General features: G+C 37.6%; 1 protein-coding gene across 1 annotated transcript; it reads right to left on the bottom strand.

The window, feature by feature from the left end:
- Positions 1-534: 534 nt before the first annotated feature.
- Positions 535-18,111, bottom strand: MTPAP (mitochondrial poly(A) polymerase). Its single transcript, XM_083377996.1, has 9 exons — positions 17,930-18,111; positions 12,647-12,819; positions 11,944-12,177; positions 9,730-9,954; positions 6,050-6,261; positions 3,746-3,972; positions 3,427-3,519; positions 3,256-3,329; positions 535-1,244 (listed from the first exon to the last, which is right to left on the bottom strand). The coding sequence occupies exons 1-9, from the start codon at positions 18,099-18,101 to the stop codon at positions 945-947; spliced, it is 1,710 nt and encodes a 569-aa protein (XP_083234122.1). The 5' UTR covers positions 18,102-18,111; the 3' UTR covers positions 535-944.
- Positions 18,112-18,779: the final 668 nt, after the last annotated feature.

The following is an 18,779-nucleotide window of genomic DNA, read 5'->3' as shown; positions in this document are numbered from 1 at the left end:
AACTGCATACCTAAAGATGAAACCCAAAATACAAAAATATATAAAACAAATCCTTTTTGCCCATTAAGTGCAAAACTGGGGGTACATGTGTGGTGTGCCTTTCTCCCCATTCCTGACCCAAAATCAAGAGAGAGATTTTTCCCTTGACAGGACTTGTATACCCATATTAGGCTTTAAACTCCCACAGAAGTACAGAATCCCCAAATGACTAAAATGTTTCAAACTCACAAGAAGGCTGGTCATAGCCTGCGTGGAAGGCCCTGAATTAGACTAATAAAATTCCAGGAGATATCAAGAAGCAAGGCTGCAGCTTATTTCAACTTCTTCTCTTATCTGGAAATATAATTAAAGTTGAATTTGAAAACAAAGGTTCAGTATGATCCAAAAGATAAGTGTACTCTATTTTTTAAAAAGGCATTTTTCTCTGCAGCATGGAAATGCCATTTGTAATTAGTCCTTATTGTATAACTAGATAATTATCACTCCTCAAGACAGTTTTTTTAGTAACTAAGATGCCTTACAATAAAAGCTCAATCACTTTGCTTTGCTTATTTTATTTCTCCATTATGGCTATGAAAAATAGTTTGCAGAAATAAATGCAACTACTTCAATAAAAATGGCTGCAGCACATCAGTATGTTGGCGAATCTGATTTTCCATGAGAACACTTTGAAATAATTTCTTCTTAGTTAACCAATTCAGAGTCCCCTGGAATCCTTTTTCCCATGTCCAATAGTGTGTTCTTCTTTCCTGGCCCGTATCAAACATGATGGAGAATTTACCAAAGAGAATTTACCAAAGGACCCAACAAGAAATATATCCTGACCAGTCCAATTGCAGCACATCCCTTCCATTTTAGCCCAGGAAGAAGCTGGGCCCTTCAAGAGTGAATCTGGAGGATCCTGTAGCAGCTGCCATACTTCTGAGCCTTTTCTGGGCTTTGGCCTACATCTTTAAGGAGTTCAGCAAGTCTTTCACTCTGTCACTGTTTAATACACTCAGTCGTCTGAAGCCTTTGCTGACACGTCCTGCTTCAGATGCTTGTAGAAGGGCAGCCAAGCCCCAAGGCTTGGAGTTGTCTAAAGGACGTTTCTCCACCTGCTGTAAAATCCAGGCACCATCCCTGGCCAGGCTAACAAATCGCTGAAGCTGGGCTGCATTTACATTCTTGCTAATGTTAAGATTCTCTTCAAAGGGATTCTGTATATGGAGGGCAGAGGCCTCTGGCTTGTTCTGCTCTTTCCCCTGCAGATTTTGAAAAGAAAAAACCAAAATCCTTAGGTATTTGAACTTCAGCTTGCTCTCTGAACAATCTTTCAACAATCTTTCTTTTATGTGAAGGACTATACAACATACAAAAGTGATATTCTACGAAGCATAGAAGCAAATTTATGTTGTTTGGGAGATAACAAATAAAAGGAATGGGTTGAGTTACTACAGAGGAAGGAGACACCTTGGTTTTGCAAGGACACTAAAGCAGCTAGTAGTACAGTTAGTCTTCAACGTATAATCACAATTTCCATTGATAAGCAAGATGGTTATTGTGCTAGATTTTATGATCTTTTTTGGTTTGTTTGTTAAGCAAATGACTGCAGTTATTAGGTAAATCACATGATCATTAAGGGAATCCAGCATCCCCCATTGATTTTGCTTACTGGAAGCCATCTAAGAAAGTCACAAAGGGAAATCATGTGAACTTGGGATGCCGGAGCTTGCATTAAATGTTGCTTGCCTAGCACATGAATTTTGATCATGTGACCTGACCACTGAGATGCTGCCACAGCCCAAGCGTGAGGTCTTAAGTCATTTTTGTCACTAAACAAATGATTGTAAATCAAGGACTATTTGTAGTAATATCTTTTGGGACTGAATTCATTTCCTTCCTTTAGTAAGTGCGCCTCTGGTGGCTTACTGCTGAATTGTAGTATATGCAATCTTACACCATTGGGATCCCATAAAAATAGAGTTCATGGGCAACCATTTGTTATACTGAATAGGTTGTGGTGCCAGAAGCTGTGAGATGATTAATTCTGGTCCTCCCTTAGGCATGAACACTAGCTGAATGATTTTGGCACAGTCACTCTTTCTCAACCTGACCCATCTCACAGAACTGTTGTTGTGGGACTTCGGGTCTATAAAACGAAAGCAGGATACAAATCTAATAAAACAATGAACAAATAAATAAAGACTGCACTTTGTTTTATTCTGCCCTCTTATTTCTCCTCCCCACATGGTCTTCATTTACACCAGACTGTCGATCTAAAACATGAGCAGGAGCATCCAGCAATGATCAGAAGGCAAACCTGATCATCTACCCTTCAGCAACTACTTTCTAATGGAACAATTTTTCCGCTTGCCAAATGGCTTGCAGTTCATTTCCCTCAGCAACCCATCTTCAAGTGGTCTAACTAGCTATTGAACTGCACTGCAAACAAAGATTTAGCCAGAGGTCTCCAGTCTTTCCAGACAGTAGATACATTTCAAATTTTGAGATGGTGCTCTTGGCCTTATGGCAGAAGGGCTCTTGGGGACAGAGCTGCCCCAAAAGAGCTTTGGAGGAGGGCTGGATGGAAGAATCAGTTAGAAAATCCCAATTATCAGCACAAGGTGGTGCTTTGCTCAGCATCACAGCTTTTCATCATGCTTTTAATGACAAGATGTCATTTTTCAAAAGATGCCAAAGACTTCTCTACAACAGAGGTTGCCAACCTCTCGGCTGCTGGGCTGCATGAGTAGCTGGGCAGTGCACGTGTGTGTGTGCATGCTCACCACCAGCTCTCGTTCCACCATTGATGTGAGTGTTGAGCAGGCGATGGCAGCACCACTACTATTGCGCGGGCAGCGTCATGGCCACGAACCTTGTGCGGGGGTCGGCAGCACTGCAAGCGGCAGGTGGGTGGTGGCGTGCCACACACAGGTGGCAGCATTGCCACAAACCTTGTATGGGTGGCAGCAGGTGGGCTGCAGCGCGAGCCTTGTGCAGGGGCAACGGCACAAGCTTCTTACTGGGGCAGAATCAGTGCTGGCCACAGCACAATCCTCATGTGTGGATGGTGGCACGATCCTTGAGCACGTGATCGCAGCCCTGTTTGTGTGGTGCGCATGCTTGCAGCCTGTTTGCACACGTGTGTGCACATATTGCCACATTCACATTTGCGCATATCCATGTAAGGCACCTGCCCCTCCCTCTCCCACCAGTCCACCAACCCAAGAAGGTTGGAGACCCCTGCTCTACAAAATTACTTAATGCAGTTACCTTCCGTATGTTTAGTGAGTTTTTATGGAAGGCAAAGTTTCCATAGAATTCAAAGAAGTCTCCAATTAGTACATCTGAAATATGAAAAAGAAGTGAAGTTAGAAGGAAGGAAAAAAACCAAACCAGGGTTCTTAATTAATTGGTGGGAATATTGAAAATGGTTCTCCTTACCTAATGTTTCTGTGTTGCTTGTTGGAGTAATTTTATTCAAGTTACTAACAAATGTACAGTCAAACCCTTCAATTATTTCCTTGTCTTCTGCATCTGAATAAAGAAGTAATTTTACAAGTTTCAGCTTCGACAAACAAGTTAGCATTTCTGTGAAGGGTTATACAAAATTATGGAACTCAGAATTCCTGACTGGGGAATTCTGAGAGCTGAATGTTCATTTGTCTTAAAAGTTCTTGAGGTTGAGAAACACTGAACTAAGGAAAGGAACATTTCATGACCAGTAATTCTCCAACAAAAAGTAAATTAATCATTCTTTTACCAGCCAGTTTCTTCAGTTGATCCAAGGTGGGAACAATGGGTGGCTGCCTTTGTTGTAGGAAAAACAAGACCATCATAGTTAGAGAGAAATTGGTAATCCAAGCACCAGGGATGCTACTTGTAAGCCCATGATTCCATGCCCAGTATCGTATGCTGAATGCTAGAGCTCTCACACGTGGGTCAAGGCTGCCATAGACATAAAGGAGTTCTGAACTTTTCAAGGCAATTCTGTCAGAATATAAAATGATCAAAATGGAAGGAGAAATTACCGCAGAAGTGATAATACACTGTAGTAACTTTATTAAAAGCTAACAATATTTTGAGTGTGAGTCCTTGGTTCTCTCTAAGCTTGGTTGTTTGCTTGCAAATGTTTCATTACCTGGTTAGGTAACATTATCAGTATATCTAGCTAAATAATGAAACATATGCAAGAAAACAACCAAGCTCAGAGAGCATCAAGGACTCCACAGTTCAATCCTGAACTACAGACATTCTCTTCTACATTAATATTTTAGATTTCACACAACAGCTAATGTAAGTGCATACGGAAATGGAACTCTAATAAGCCATTTCTAAGAAGAAAACTTGAAAGCACACACTATACAAAGAGTAATTTCACTCGTTACCAATTTAAATGTACATGATAATGTATATTTGATTTGAAAAGAACATTTGGAACATTCTATTTAGATCAATGTTTCTCAAACTTGGCAACTTTTTAAGGTGTGTGGACTTTTAACAATCAAATTTACTGGCTGGGGAATTTTGAGAGATAAAGCCCACATATCTTAGACGTTGCTTTGTTTGAAAAATAATTTAGATTAGATATTGCATTTTAACACATAATTATTTATTGCCCTATGTTAGGACTACTTTTTCTATTTGGTGGCAGGCAAGTTTTTAGTCTTTTATTTTTTCAACAAACTGTTTAAAATTGCCAACGTATTTTAAAAACAAGATTGTTTTTTCTGGATAGCAGTAACAATTAGTTTAAGACAGCTCAGGAATCCTGGATATATGAGCCTGGTGAGCCAGTTCAACAGGCAGCAGTGACGTCTTAAAACAGTCTGTTAACCAGAATTAATAAGTCTCCTCAAATGAGCCAAACCAGAATCCTTACTAGCTTTGGGCTGAAAAACCACACAACATAATGGTATTATGTGCTAAAGCTGATGGGCCCCATATCAGGAGAAGGAAGTGGTTTTTATAAGGTTGCTTATATCTTTTGAACATAATTGGACAGTACAGAATTATCTTTCACAAATAGGTTGCAATGGGAGATTGTAAGAGGCAAATGATGTTGCTTTCTTTCCCTATTTTCATCAGGGAAAGTTTAGTTTAGTTTAGTTAGTTCCAGAACAGAAGTAAAAAAAAAAGGAACAGACTCCTTGAATGAGAATGAAAGGACTTGATTTTCACTAGGAACAAAGGAGCATCACCATACATGCAAAGAGCAATGATATAACAAGGCCCACGAATCCTTAGCTAAGACATGACACTGAATGTCTTAGCTAAGACATTCAACAAAATGAAGCTACTTCTCTTCTTCTCTCTTGGCAATTCATGATCCGAGTCATTAACAGAATGAAAAAATGATTCAAAGAGAAAATGAATTGGTTATTCCAAAGAGATCTGCTTCCTCCTAGTGGCCATTCTAAGAAAATATTCTTTCTGAATAATCCAAGTCTAGAAAAAAAAATATCCATGTTTTATCTTAACCATTTATGAAATAAGTAACAAAGAATTAAATCCTGAATCCCAACCCACGTGACTATTTCTAGAACAAGGACCATGTGAGGCATACAATGCTCAGTTGGTGAAACCTGGGTTCAAGTCAGCCATTAAGTTTACTGTTAGTTCACCACTTTCATCCTAAAGCACTCCAGATGAATTGTACTTGCCAGGATTTATCTCTAGGAGAGGGGGGGGGAATGTCAGAAAAGTCACAATGTTATGCACAATCATGTGACAGAAATTCCACCTTTATGTAAGCTGTAATACCTACATAAAGAGTGAGGTTTTGATTACATGATTCTGGTAGCCATTTTGGCTTTTGTCAGACAAGGGCCCTTATCCAGTTGTGGTTAGGGGGATGAAATGGGAAACTCAGGTTCATGTCCACCATTAACTATGGAAGCTGAGAGGGTAGCTGTGGCATCTTTTCTTAACCCAACCAATTGATCACGACCAGCTGCTGTTGTGAGTCAAAAATATACTCTCCCTGGAGGAAAGACAAGACTATAAAACTAAGCAGTAACAATAGCAAAGGGAAACTGTAATTTTAAAACCTTGTCAAAATGCTCACCGGTTGTTTAGTGTCAAATCACACTGAAGCCCAGAAGGCTGATGGGAAAATCTCACCAATGGACAACGAGCGTTAAGTATCTTCTGGACACCCTCGCAACCTGGTCCAAAACTATCAAGAAATTCACCAAGCACATTAAGGATCCTTTGGGCTGCTATTCTTTCAGAAGGAGCCTTCTTCATTTGGTAAATTAGGTTAAAGGAGCTTGTTTTCTAACACAAAAGAAAACCACACAAAGAATTAATTCACAAGTTAGGTGTTCCATTCCCAAAGCTGAAACAAGGAGAGGCAGAGATTTTTCACATTAAGCAAAAGGCAGCACAGTTAACCGTAATAAAAACAAATGTTTCCAGATAATGGCCATTTTTCCTGGCATACAAATTCAACTTACATGGCAGCTAAAGCCTTCTTGATTTGCTTTTATAGTATTCTGTGCACATCTCTGAGCTTCTTAAATTCTTAAAATTCACCTTATATCTTCTCTAGTGTGAATATATATCAAACTTCTCAAACAACACAAGACTTCTGGCTCAGAGAGAGAATACTGATTCACATCAGCTCTCTCTTCAATTTAGTGCCCTCCAGATGTGCTGAACTTGATTCCTTTGAGATCAGAACTGAGCTCACACCAGGGTCATCAACTTATGACCACAATTGAGCCTACCATTTCTGTTGCTAAGTGAAAAATTTGTCAGTTTTGCCCCATTTTAAGTTAATAACACAGTTGTTAAGTGAATCTGTCTTCCCCATTGACTTTACTTGTCAGGAGGACGCACAAGGTGGCCATGTGACCCTGGGACACAGCAACCATCATAAATATGTTGCCAGGCATCTAATTTTGAGAGCATGACGCATGGGGATGCTGAAAAGGTTGTAATTGTGAAAAATGGTCATAAGTCACTTTTTTCAGTGCTGTTGTAACTTTGAGTGGTCACTAAATGAATTGTTGTCAAGGACTACCTGTGCATACAAGTTACCTGAGAATCTAACATCTCAAATTCTGGAAATTTAAACTCAGAAGGCCTCATTTAGCCTACTGAGTCCATCTCCCTGCTCAGCAAAAATCCAAAGTAAACCATCCCTGGCAAATAACTGCAGGTCTCTGCTTTGGTACAACAGAGAAAACAAATTCACTACTTCTTTGGGCAATGGTTACCCTGCTGACACACTTTACACTCCATAAAATATTTTCTAACCTTCAATCAGAATCTGCCTTTTTGTAATACAGTGTGCTCATGACTGGAGAAGGATCCACAGATGCCACAACAACCAGTATATCAAGAGTTGGGGAATTTGATTTTACTGATGCTGCTAATCTTGGCAACTTTTAAGATATGTGCACTTCAGCTCCCAGCATTCTCCAGCCAACAGTGTTAAGTATGTGAAGCCTACATACATTAAAGCTGCTAAATTTCAAAAACACAGTGTTAAACTGTAAGTCACAGCAGCCCCAGCTAACAGGAATAATGGCAAGGGATGATGGGAGGTGTAGTTCTACATCTGGATAACCACAGATTCTGCAGCCTTTTTTGACACTGGAGAATTACACTATAGTTTGATTTGCATATAAACATTTCAATTTCTATTCACATTCCTAATATGTAATTAGATAATAATAGTTACAAGTGATTTATAACGTATTTACATAGGGAGAAACAGTCTGTTTCTTGCCATTTAAAAAATCCCTAGAATAACCCCCTTTTTCCATTTAAGTACCAATAACCAAATTTAGGAGAACCTGTGCATTAACTTAAGCACATGGGGCCGGAGACCTATCAAATCTGTTCTTTATAAAATACTATGCATTTAAGCAGCACTACAGGGAAAAAACCACTAACAGCTAAAATTCATGTGCTATCCATTGCGAATTATAGCAGAAAGAGCAACACAGACATGTTTTGTTTAACCAGTTGACAACTGAAGTTTTTTTTTTTTGAGAGGATGGTGATGGTAGAGGCAGGGTAAATACAGACTGAATCTCAAGACAGGATTTCTATAATCTCCAAGCCTTTACTTGCAAACTCAAGATGTATCAATGCAGTTATAAAGCAGTTAGAATTTTGACATCTTGTACAGCTGCCTGGTGCCAGCATTTTTAGTCTTTCTTCAACTACATGCAAGCAAGGAAGTGAAAGGCAATGCCCATGAGGAGCAGTTTGATACTTTGGTTAAGGTACCAGACTAGAAACCATACGACTGTGAGTTCTAGAAGAATCCTTGATTTATAATCATAACTAGGACTGGAATGTTCGTTGCTAAGCAAGGCAGTTGTTTAAATGAGCTGTGCCCAATTTTATTTTATTTTGCTTTGTTCATTAACTGAAACATCAGACATTAAGTGAACTGCATGGTTGTTGAATGAATCTGGCTTTCCCTGGTGACTTCTGACTGTTGGAAGTCAGTTAGGAAAGTCACAAACGGTGCAATCATTGTAATTACATACCAACTGAATTTTCATCATGGAGATACTGCAACAGTTTTAAGAGCAAGGACTGATAAGTCACCGTTTTTCAGCATGGCTGTAACTTTAAACGGTCACTAAAATGAATGGTTATAACTTGAGGACAACCCGTAGTCCTGCCTTAGGCACAAAGCCATGCAGGTGACCTTGGGCAATAATTCTCTGTCAACTCTAAGAAGCAGGCAAGGTCAAACACTTCCGGAAAAACCCTTGCCAAGAAACCTGCAGGCACTACTGTAATCCAGGCAGTCAATGCTGTTTTGAAGCCTCAATCAGTATTGATGAATAAGCCCAGAAAGGAGGCAGGGATCTTGGTAGATTTGCTCTAAGAAGCACTTGCAATGCCTCATTCATTTCCTGCATGCAAAGACCGTGAATGCAAAGCACAATTGTATGCTTTGGGTTTACATTTTCTTATAACAATGGAACAAAAGCCGCAGCAGAAACTGCATAAACACAAAGGAAAGCACAGCTTCCTCCTGTTGTGAAATATGCCTTTGTTGACTAATGCAGTAAAGTTTCAAGGCTGACTGTGGAAAAATCAAGGGGGAAACTCCAGGTTTTCCCAGGCCAAATTTCTTACTGTTCAGCTCATGCTTGAGCCTTAGGGCTTAAAAGCACTCAAAGTACTATAACAAACAAAGCTATATATGTGATTAAAGATAATAAATGAATAAAAATAGTTACATACATTTTAAAACCATTAAAAATACAATAGATGTAGTTCAAAGATCCCTTTCCAGCGAGGAGAGTCAATGAAAAAAAAGCCAAAATTATAGGAAAAAGCCAGCTTCACTTTCTGCCAGAAATCTGAGAGACCTCACAGGAGGGAGTTGCCATAAAAATGATCTGCTTAGTGAGATTACTTAGTGAAACTGGAGAAGCATGTGGGGAATTCGTCCACCCATCTTTAAGTTGCCAAGTTTGCAAAACACTGTTCTAAAGTCTAATAGTTTAGAATAATATTGCTCTATCCTGCTACAACATCTTCTTTTAAAATATAGGAACACAACTATTTCAAATGTATTAAGAATAACATTTAGCCTATTCAGAAGGTAAAAGCCTAAAAAAAAAAAGCTAAGAACAATGGGAAATGAATCAGGGAATCAATCAAGAAATTAGACCAACTGCAGAGGACAATGCTATGGTCACGGCCTCATTTTCATCTCCACAACACAATTAAGTTATTTTACAATATACCATTTGAGAAATATTTTACCCTTTTGACAGTATTTTTCCCAACTTTGTTCAGTTCCAGGAACATGTCTAGGTCACATCCAAGTTTGCCAAAGGTATTTACAGAAGAACCAAAGGGCTTCACAATACAGTCTGGAAAATAAGCCCTTGCGATGTCTTGAATCAAGGAACAGGCTAAAAACCGGAGCTTGGTATTTTCTTCGGTCAACTGACATTCATTTGTGAGCAGGTACAACTGGTGGCTCACCTGAACAGCAACAATAACAAAAAGAGGAAACATCTCAGATTTTAAGTACCGGACACTCAAGGACACAGCCTAATGTTTTAACAATCATATTCTTGGAAGAAACAGCATCAAGTTTAACCTTGTCAGAATATATCCTTAAAGAATCTTAGAAGAATAAAAACATTAACAGATGATACAACTCTTATATAGACAAGTCTCCAGGGAAATAATCCTCAAGTCTGTGTTGAGAGAAACAGCTGTTGATTCTATTAAGAACAATAATTTAAAAAATGCAGCAAATAATTTTTAGTTGCAGATTTTTTTTCAGATACGCTGCTTTGGCATCCTGCTGGCATTGTTCTTTCATTACAATTTTATTGTTCCTGCTGCTTGCTAAGAACATTGTATTTTTTTTAAAAGATAAAATGGCTAAATTTCTGAGCTACTGAGAAAAGGGCACCACATGATTATGTAGCAAAAATATACTAAGTTTACAGAAGTAAGACAATCCAAGTTAATTTGGCTGTGGCACAAGCTTCCTCAAATTGGTTCCTAGAGCTGTTGTACAGCAGATAGTTTTATATCTGGAAAGAAAGCACGGAGAGTTATGGGTATAACTTTTATTACAAAGTATTTTTGAGGCTGGTTTTGGTATGGAGAAATAACATGGTGACTGGAAGCAACAGTTTCTTAAGTCTATCTATAGTTATGAGCCTAGTTAAAAAGAGCAAGCAAGTCAGGTGGGTACTTGAACTGCATAGGTCAGGGGTCCCCAACCCTTGGTCCATGGACCAGTACTGGGCCGCAGCATGCCAGCAACCAGGCTGCACAAACAAGCAAAACCCCATCCGCAAGATGCAGGCTGCACACAAAACCACGCCCCCACTGGTCCACGGAAAACCCTCTTTCCATGGAACTGGTCCCTGGTGCCCAAAAGGTTGGGGACCTCTGGCATAGGTTACTCAGAGACAGAAAGGAGTGATGAAAGCCTTAAAACATCAGACTAATCAGTAGAAGACATGTTATACTGAGACATACAAAGTGAATCTTTTAGACTAGGAAAGAAGATAAAAGGTTCTATATCCCAATATTTATTGCTCCTTGTGGTCAGAAGGTCTATAGGTACAGAAACCCAGTGCATGCAAAGTTGAATTCCAACAAGAATAATATTTTTTCTTCAAAATGCAACTTCAAAGATTGCTGGAAGTATTCTTGAAAATACTTATCTGGATATGTGGTGAAACTGGATAAATTTGTAGTACAAGTTGGATCTCTTTGCTTTGATATAAACCAGCCATCTGTGGCTTATTTAATCAAGAACGGTTAAAATACCATGGTTAGTACAATGTAGGAACCCAGTCCCCATGTCACTTTTTTGTTGGGTAGAAAAAGAGAAGCAAAAAATAAACTTCTACCTTACCATGCTAGCTAATGTACTTAATAACTTAATATTATTTTTCTTTTACGGCACTGATGGTAAACGAATGACACATGTGTTAAAGGTGACATGCTACAACATTTTGGGTGATAACACTAGCATTCACCCACAGTTGACAACTTCTATTCTCAAAAGCACACTTTGTTCTCACATAATTTTTGAAGGCTGCAGAGGCCTTGTGAAAATGGGTATGAATCTTGTCCAATCCTGGCACCCTTCCCTGCAAGAAAAGCCAGGGATGGGATTTCTTGTGTATTGGGAGGAGGCAACAGAAAGAAACCCAGCATCCATATTCTTTTGCTTGGAAAGCAAGGCAAGACCAAAAATATAGAGTTCTGCAGGAAGCTAAAGGTTATTTTTCCCTTTACAAGATTAATCAAGTATTAATCATTTATAGTATCTGTTAAAAACACTTGCACTTTTAGCAAATTTTTCTGATCAATACTAATCACTCAGCCATATTAAGCTACAATCTGTTTTCCAGTTACATATTCAATGCAAAAATAAGCCTGCTTATTTGCTATCAAAGAATTGCAAAACATTTATCGCATGAACTATGAGCATGAACTTACACTCTCCGCATCACAAAGTTTCTTCACCAGCGTTTCAACTGGAATAGAGTTTTGTCTATGACAAATAATTGGGGTTTGTTCAGAAACAGGGTCTGATTGTTTTTTCAGCATCAAGGTAAGGATTCTAGATTTAAATGGAACAGGGTATTCATCCTTAAATTCTGGAATTGTAATGACATCCTGCAATGAAGTTATGCTTTGTTTCTCAGAAAATTCTATGACTGCATACATAGCCTAAAGCAATATGAGAAAAGAAACAGGAAAAAAATTAGGAATAAGAGCTTAAGTTTAAGAACACAGACGAACAATTTAAAGCAGGGGTGTCAAACTGCCGGCCCACAGGCCGGATGCATCATAGCAAAACCATGCCTACCCTATTGCCGGCAATGGCAAAAAAAATCACGACACATCATGACATGTCATGTGAAGTTGCGAGTTTGATACCCCTGATTTAAAGGATTAAGATTTAACAGTTAAATGACCTGCAACTCAGGCAATTATGCCCATTAGATTGATATACTTAGCTAACTTCTTTTAAGACCCTTCGGGGGGGGGGGAGAATGTCAAAAAATAATTACTGTGCCATCCAGAACAACAACAAAGCAGAATAATGGATTTTCTTAAACTCATCGAGGCCTTTTCTATCTGAAATATACACACCTTAAATATTTAGATTTCAGTTGCTAACCTTTCAAATACTTACTTTACTTTTATAGAAGAAATGATTCTTAATATTTCCATGATGTTGTAAGTATTTGAGAAAAGCCTTGGCATTGAAATTAGGGGGACAATTTATTAACACAGTCCTCTGTGCTTGTTCTTGTCTTTCTGCAAGAATTTCACTGAATGTCTTTTTCCTGGAGTCACTTTCGCTATCTAGATTTGGAGAACAAGAGACTAATGTGAGAAACTTAGATATCAAAAGGTGTGTTTTGGTTTTTGGGGTGAGCAGTCTGACATCAGACATAATCCTTATTTTTAAAATACAAAAAGTAGACACTAGATCAGTACTTCCCGTAATGGAGTAAATTCCCCTAAGCTGCGTAAAAATGGTTTTTGTTTGGTAATATGTGAACCCATTACCTAAACACAATACCACAAACATTTAAATTGAAGTGTTTTACCTACATTGGGTAAAAAGGACTTTTGATAAAAACTTGGAGCTCTAAATGTAGTAAAGGCTCTAGTTCCTGGCATTAATGTTAACTGGTTAAGTATATTTATTTCTGTATATATTTATTTTGGGTTTTATTGTTTTTGTTTTAAATGTTAGTTTTGGAATTGTAAGCCCTCAGTCATTGGTTGAGATTTGAGGCTACAGAAATCGAATGAATGAATGAATGCAGGTAGTCCTTGACTTATGAGCACAATTAAGACCAAAATATCCATTGCTAAGCAAGACATTTGTTAGGTGAGTTTTGTCACATTTTACAACCTTCCTTGCCACAATTGTTAATTGAATCACTGCAGTTGTTAGGTTAGTAACAAGGTTGTTAAGTGAAGTTGATATCTCAATTGACTCTGCTTGTCAGATGGTCGCAAAATGTCATCACATAACTCTGGAACACGGCAACCGTCATAAATACATGCTAGTTGCCAGCATTTGAATTTTGGTCGTGTGACCATAAGAATGCTGCAATGATTGTAAGTGTGAAAAACAGTTATAAGTCACTTTTTCCAGTGCCGTTTTAACTTTGAATGGTCACTAAAAGAATGATTTTAAGTTGAGGATTACCTGTAAGCAGTTTTGGATACTTGAAGAAAAGGTTTGGGAAGCAAAGCACTAGGGAGATACTTCTCCTGAATCCCTCTTATATGGCTTCTCTGACTTGTTCTTTATAAAATATTTCACAGATAACATAGCAAATTTATTAAGAGAAGTAGATTGGGTTGATAAGGTGCACATATGTTTGTTGTGTTTGTTAGCATTTACAATAGCTAAAATACCACCTCATAGCAAATTTCTGGAAGAGTTAAGAGGCAATGTGAACTTGAGAGGTTAAGAACCAAACTTGAATGTAGCTCGAACAGATGAAGTGAGTATATGAGTGGCTAGCCTCAAAAAAGGGCAGATATTTTGAAAGAATTGAATCGATATACAGTCTGCCTGCCCCCTTCCAAACTGACTGAAATAAGAAGGAACAAGTTATTATTCTTCTAGATTTAAAAAGCAAGACGCAAGAGGAGAGTGATCATCAATCAGTATCAATGAACCTAATATGGGATTCTGACGCAAGACTCATATCCACTGCAAGCCTCATGAAGAGAGATTAAAATGGAGAAAAATGCAGATAGTTCAACATGACATAAAGCCCATTACTTTGTCAATGTATGGTTTTGTCATTGCTCTATTTTTTTTATAAAAAGAATGTTTGAATTAAAACTACCTAATATAAAATAAAGAAGCTCAGTGTAATTTGAAAAGGACTGTAAAATCACAAGAAAGCAGTTGAAAAAAGGAAATCAAAGAACTCAGGTCATTCCAAAGAAAATTGTATTTTGATTTTTTTTTTAATTTAGCAATTATGCAAATGAAACCATGTCACTCTGCATGATTCAAGTTTCCTTAGGCTGGCTTTGGACAGATTTATATTGATCTTAATGTTATTTATTAAAATGTTTTGAGGAGGAACTTCAGAAAGATTGGAGAATAATCTGGTATTCTTGGTTATGAAACTAGAGCTGTTTTTTTCAGTTTTCCAATTTTAAGGTAGGTCCACTTCAAATTCCAGAATTCCACACCCAGCGTACTTGGGAACTGAACAAGAGAGATGCCTTCTGAGATTTGTAGCATGTTGCTAGTTACTGAATCAGCTTTTAATTTGGAAATACCCAGCCTCAACATATCCAGTTTAAAAAGTGTTCAAGGTTAAGACTATTCCCACACTGACTTATAGCACAGAAATATGCAGTTGTACCAATACAGTTGAAAGAATCCAGGCAGACTTTGGGTATATGATAATTTCTGTGGCAAAGCATACATTATGTCAGGGCTGAATTTAAACCTGAGACTATTATGATTTTAATCTACATGAGAATGTTGCATTATTGGGTCAAATCACATGCTTCTCTTTGCAGAACAGAATAGGAAGGCCGGTGAAAACCCATGGCGTTAGAAATGTATGAATCTTAATTGTAGATGTTTTTAATTATAGGTAGTGTTCCAACTGAGCTCAAATCGAACCCAAATTTTCTGTTTCTAAGCAAGCTCAATAAGTTTTAGCCCTTTTTTATGACCTTTCTTAACATTTGTTAAGTGAATCATTATAGTTATTAAGTTAGTAACACGGTTGTTAAATGAATCTCTCTTCCCTACTGACTTTGCTTGCGAAAGATCATAAAAAGTGATCACATGATCCTGAAACATTCCAACCGTCTTAAACACATTCCAGTTGCCTGGCATCCGTATTTTGGTTGCATGACCATAAGAATGTTGCAATGATTGTCATAAGTTACCTTTTTCAGTGCAATTATAACTTTAATGAGTAAACGAACAACTGTTAAATTGAGAACTATTTGTATTCAATATTCTGGGTAATGCTTAAAGAACAGGTTGTAAAGAAAGTTTTAGATATGAGTCCTCACATCAAAACAGTTGTCCTGTCAACAGCTGCAGTTGAAATGGAAATATATCTAATATGCAGTAAAAAAATGAAGCATCTGAAAACTTTGACTTACCTGCATTTTATGCATATGGATATTATAATGAAGCTTGGCCAATTTTATGTCATCTCTGGCTTTGTGTTTATGGGTCTGAAAATTATCAGAGGTGTTTCTGAACCTTTTTTTAATGAAACCCAGGAAGCTAAAAAGAATACATTCTTCATACTGGAATAAACCACCATATAATAGTGGTTATTAATATTAATTACAAATAATAGAAGGAAGATGATGTGCTGCATATGTTTGCTGCCATGAGTTATTTATAAAAATAATAAACGCGGGATACAAATAAAGAATAAAAATAAAGTAGCTACTACATCAATTATTGTCAGCTAAAAAACAACACCTAAAAGTGATTGCAGCGCACTGCTATGGTGATTCTAAAATATCAACATTTGTATTTGGGGAAAATAATCACTCTTTTTTTAAAAAAACAATTTTTAAAAATATTTTAAATTTTATTTAAGGCGAGTTGTTCTGTTTATAGCATTTTATTTGGTTTAAAGTCTATGGAGATTCTCAGTCTTCCAGGCCAGGGTTGTCCCAAAGGTGCTTTTTCAAAAGGCAACCGGACTGTCTGTTTTTCCCTGAAAACATGGAAGGAAAAACAAAGAGTCCCGTTTCCTGTATGGGAAAAATAGAGTTCATAAATATTTTCAAAATCAATATATAAGAAATGCATTGTTAACAACATCGGAAAAAATAAAAAGTAAAATATATTTAAAAATTCCAGGGTGGTTGTCAACAATGGAAGCATTTGTACACCCAAATTTAGTGGACTTTGAAAAAATCTGGACATATAGATATATTCTAAATTCTGAAGGAAATTTAAAATCTAAACAAGAAATGGAAAATCAGGGTATCAACCTAACATGGTGGACACATTTACAAATGCAAATGAGATATGAAAGAGATTTTTAAATGTATGGATTTTATAAGGAAGAAACTGAGCTTGATAAGACATTGATGACTTCGGATGAAAAAATAATTAAGAAAATGTATAATTTTTTTTATTAAATTTAGAAATGGAAAGCAAACAAGTTAAAGAAACAATGATAAGATGGGCGGAAAATTTGGGTTATAATATAGAATTTTAAAAATGGCAGAATTTATGGGGGGAAAACTATAAATTGACAATGTCAACTTTCTATAAAGAAAACTTATATAAAGTGTTTTATAGATAGAACTTGCCACCAGCAAGATTAGCAAAAATGTTTAAAAATATTTCAGATAGATGATGGAAATGTAAACATAAGTCAGGCACATGTTATCATGTTTGGTGGACATGTGATAAAGTAAAGAATTATTGGAAAAAGATAACATACCTGGTTAGAAAAGATGTTAGGAGAACATGTTGATTTTAAACCTGAACTTTTTTTTACTAGGTATAATGCCAAAAAAGACTAATAAACAAAACTTATATTTGACTTTGCATGTCACAACAGCGGCAAGAATTATATTTGCACAACACTGGAAAAATGAAGGAGTACCATAAGATGAAGAAATAATTAAAAAAATACTAGAATGCACAGAGATGGACAGATTGACTATGAGCCTGAAAGAAAAAGAAAAAATGGACTACTATCAAACTTAGGATTTAATTTACCATTGGCTGGAGGAAAGAAGAAAGGATTAGGAATTAAATATGTATTAGCATGTAAACTCAAGGCAGCACTTTGGTTGAAAAATTATTATTGTTATGTATGGAAAAAATGAATAAAACTTATTAAAAAAGAGTCCAGTTTCTTTTTGAAAAAGCACCTTTGGAATTATTTCAATTCTCTTTCACTGTGTAGGTTTCAATCCAATATTTTAACTCTTACTCTTCGTTCGTTGTCTGTTCAAATAAGGTACAGTTGAAACAAGGTACAGTTGACGAGGTTGTCATGAAAGCAAAATGCTCGATATATCTCTTCCTACAGCCTAGGCCAGGGGTAGGCAACCTTGGCTCTTTTATGACTCGTAGACTTCAAATCCCAGAATTCCTGAGCCGGCTGGCTCAGGAATTCTGGGAGTTGAAGTCCACGAGTCATAAAAGAGCCAAGGTTGCCTACCCCTGGCCTAGGCTTCTCTTCGAGGCCCTCATGTCTTCCGAGCCGCTTTCTCCAATGCCATCCTCTCCCATAGGCCCCTCTATTGCATAGCGCTATTCTTCATAGGTAAAAACCTACGGACCATAAAGAGTAAAGGCATTCCTCGCCTACCCACGCTATTTCGAAAATCTACACCAGCCGATCTCGAGGCAAGGCCTAACGAAAGGAGTTCGCCTCTCCCCTAGCCGATTCAAGTCTACCTTCCGAAAAATGAAAGACTCCCGTTTTACCCTTCGTCTGCGCCATGCCGCCAGCAGCCTGCGGCTCTCCCAGGGATACCGCAGCGGCTTCCGCGGAGCTGAATCGAATCGCACCGACCCGCCTCTTTGCCACAAGCAGGCGGGATAAAGTCAATCCTCGCCATTGAAGCAACAGAGGCAAGCTCCCTGTGGGGGCAGCCATTACTACCGAAAGGAAGGAGCCTGATACGGCTGCGCACCGTGACGGCAGCCGTACGAGGGTCAATATTCCTCAGATGACAAAACGCGTTTCCAGTCAAGGAATATATGTACATATAAAAGCTATTCGGCTTCGCTCAAAGGATTATTGGAGGAAGAAAGACTAATCTGACAAATTTTGCTTTACTGCACTGAATGAAAAGTCAGATTATTTGTTTTGCTCCATAAGAGATCATCATGCTGGAATTATTTCTTGTAATTGCAAGATATTACAAATCTATTTAATGAGCGTAATAGATGCGGATTTTGAACAGAGAGAGTCCATTCGAATAAGAAACTAACAACGACTGTGTTAACCCAACAATCTATGTTTCCCTAAATCGACATGGAAATAGGTGGAAAACAGCAAAATGTGAAAGAAGAAGGTGGAAAGCAAGATGGAAAAGAGTAACCATATGTCAAGGTTGGGAAGTTGGATTGTCTTCATCACATTGTGTATTTCATCATTTTAATATCTTTGCACTTTTTACCAAATAACTGTAAATCTCAGTATTGTAGGCTAGATGGGATGCTAGAAAGCATCCTAAAAGAATCAAAAGCACTGCCATACAGTATTGCTGCCAAGAAAATTACATGAACATGGCCACCAAGTCACCAGGAATAAATCTCTAATATTTCTTTA

Source organism: Vipera ursinii (genome assembly GCF_947247035.1).
Source record: "Vipera ursinii genome assembly, chromosome: Z".
In the NCBI taxonomy this organism is placed as follows: domain Eukaryota; kingdom Metazoa; phylum Chordata; class Lepidosauria; order Squamata; family Viperidae; genus Vipera; species Vipera ursinii.
Note: the sequence above shows the minus strand (reverse complement) of the source record. Positions and strands in the feature narration are given on the sequence as shown.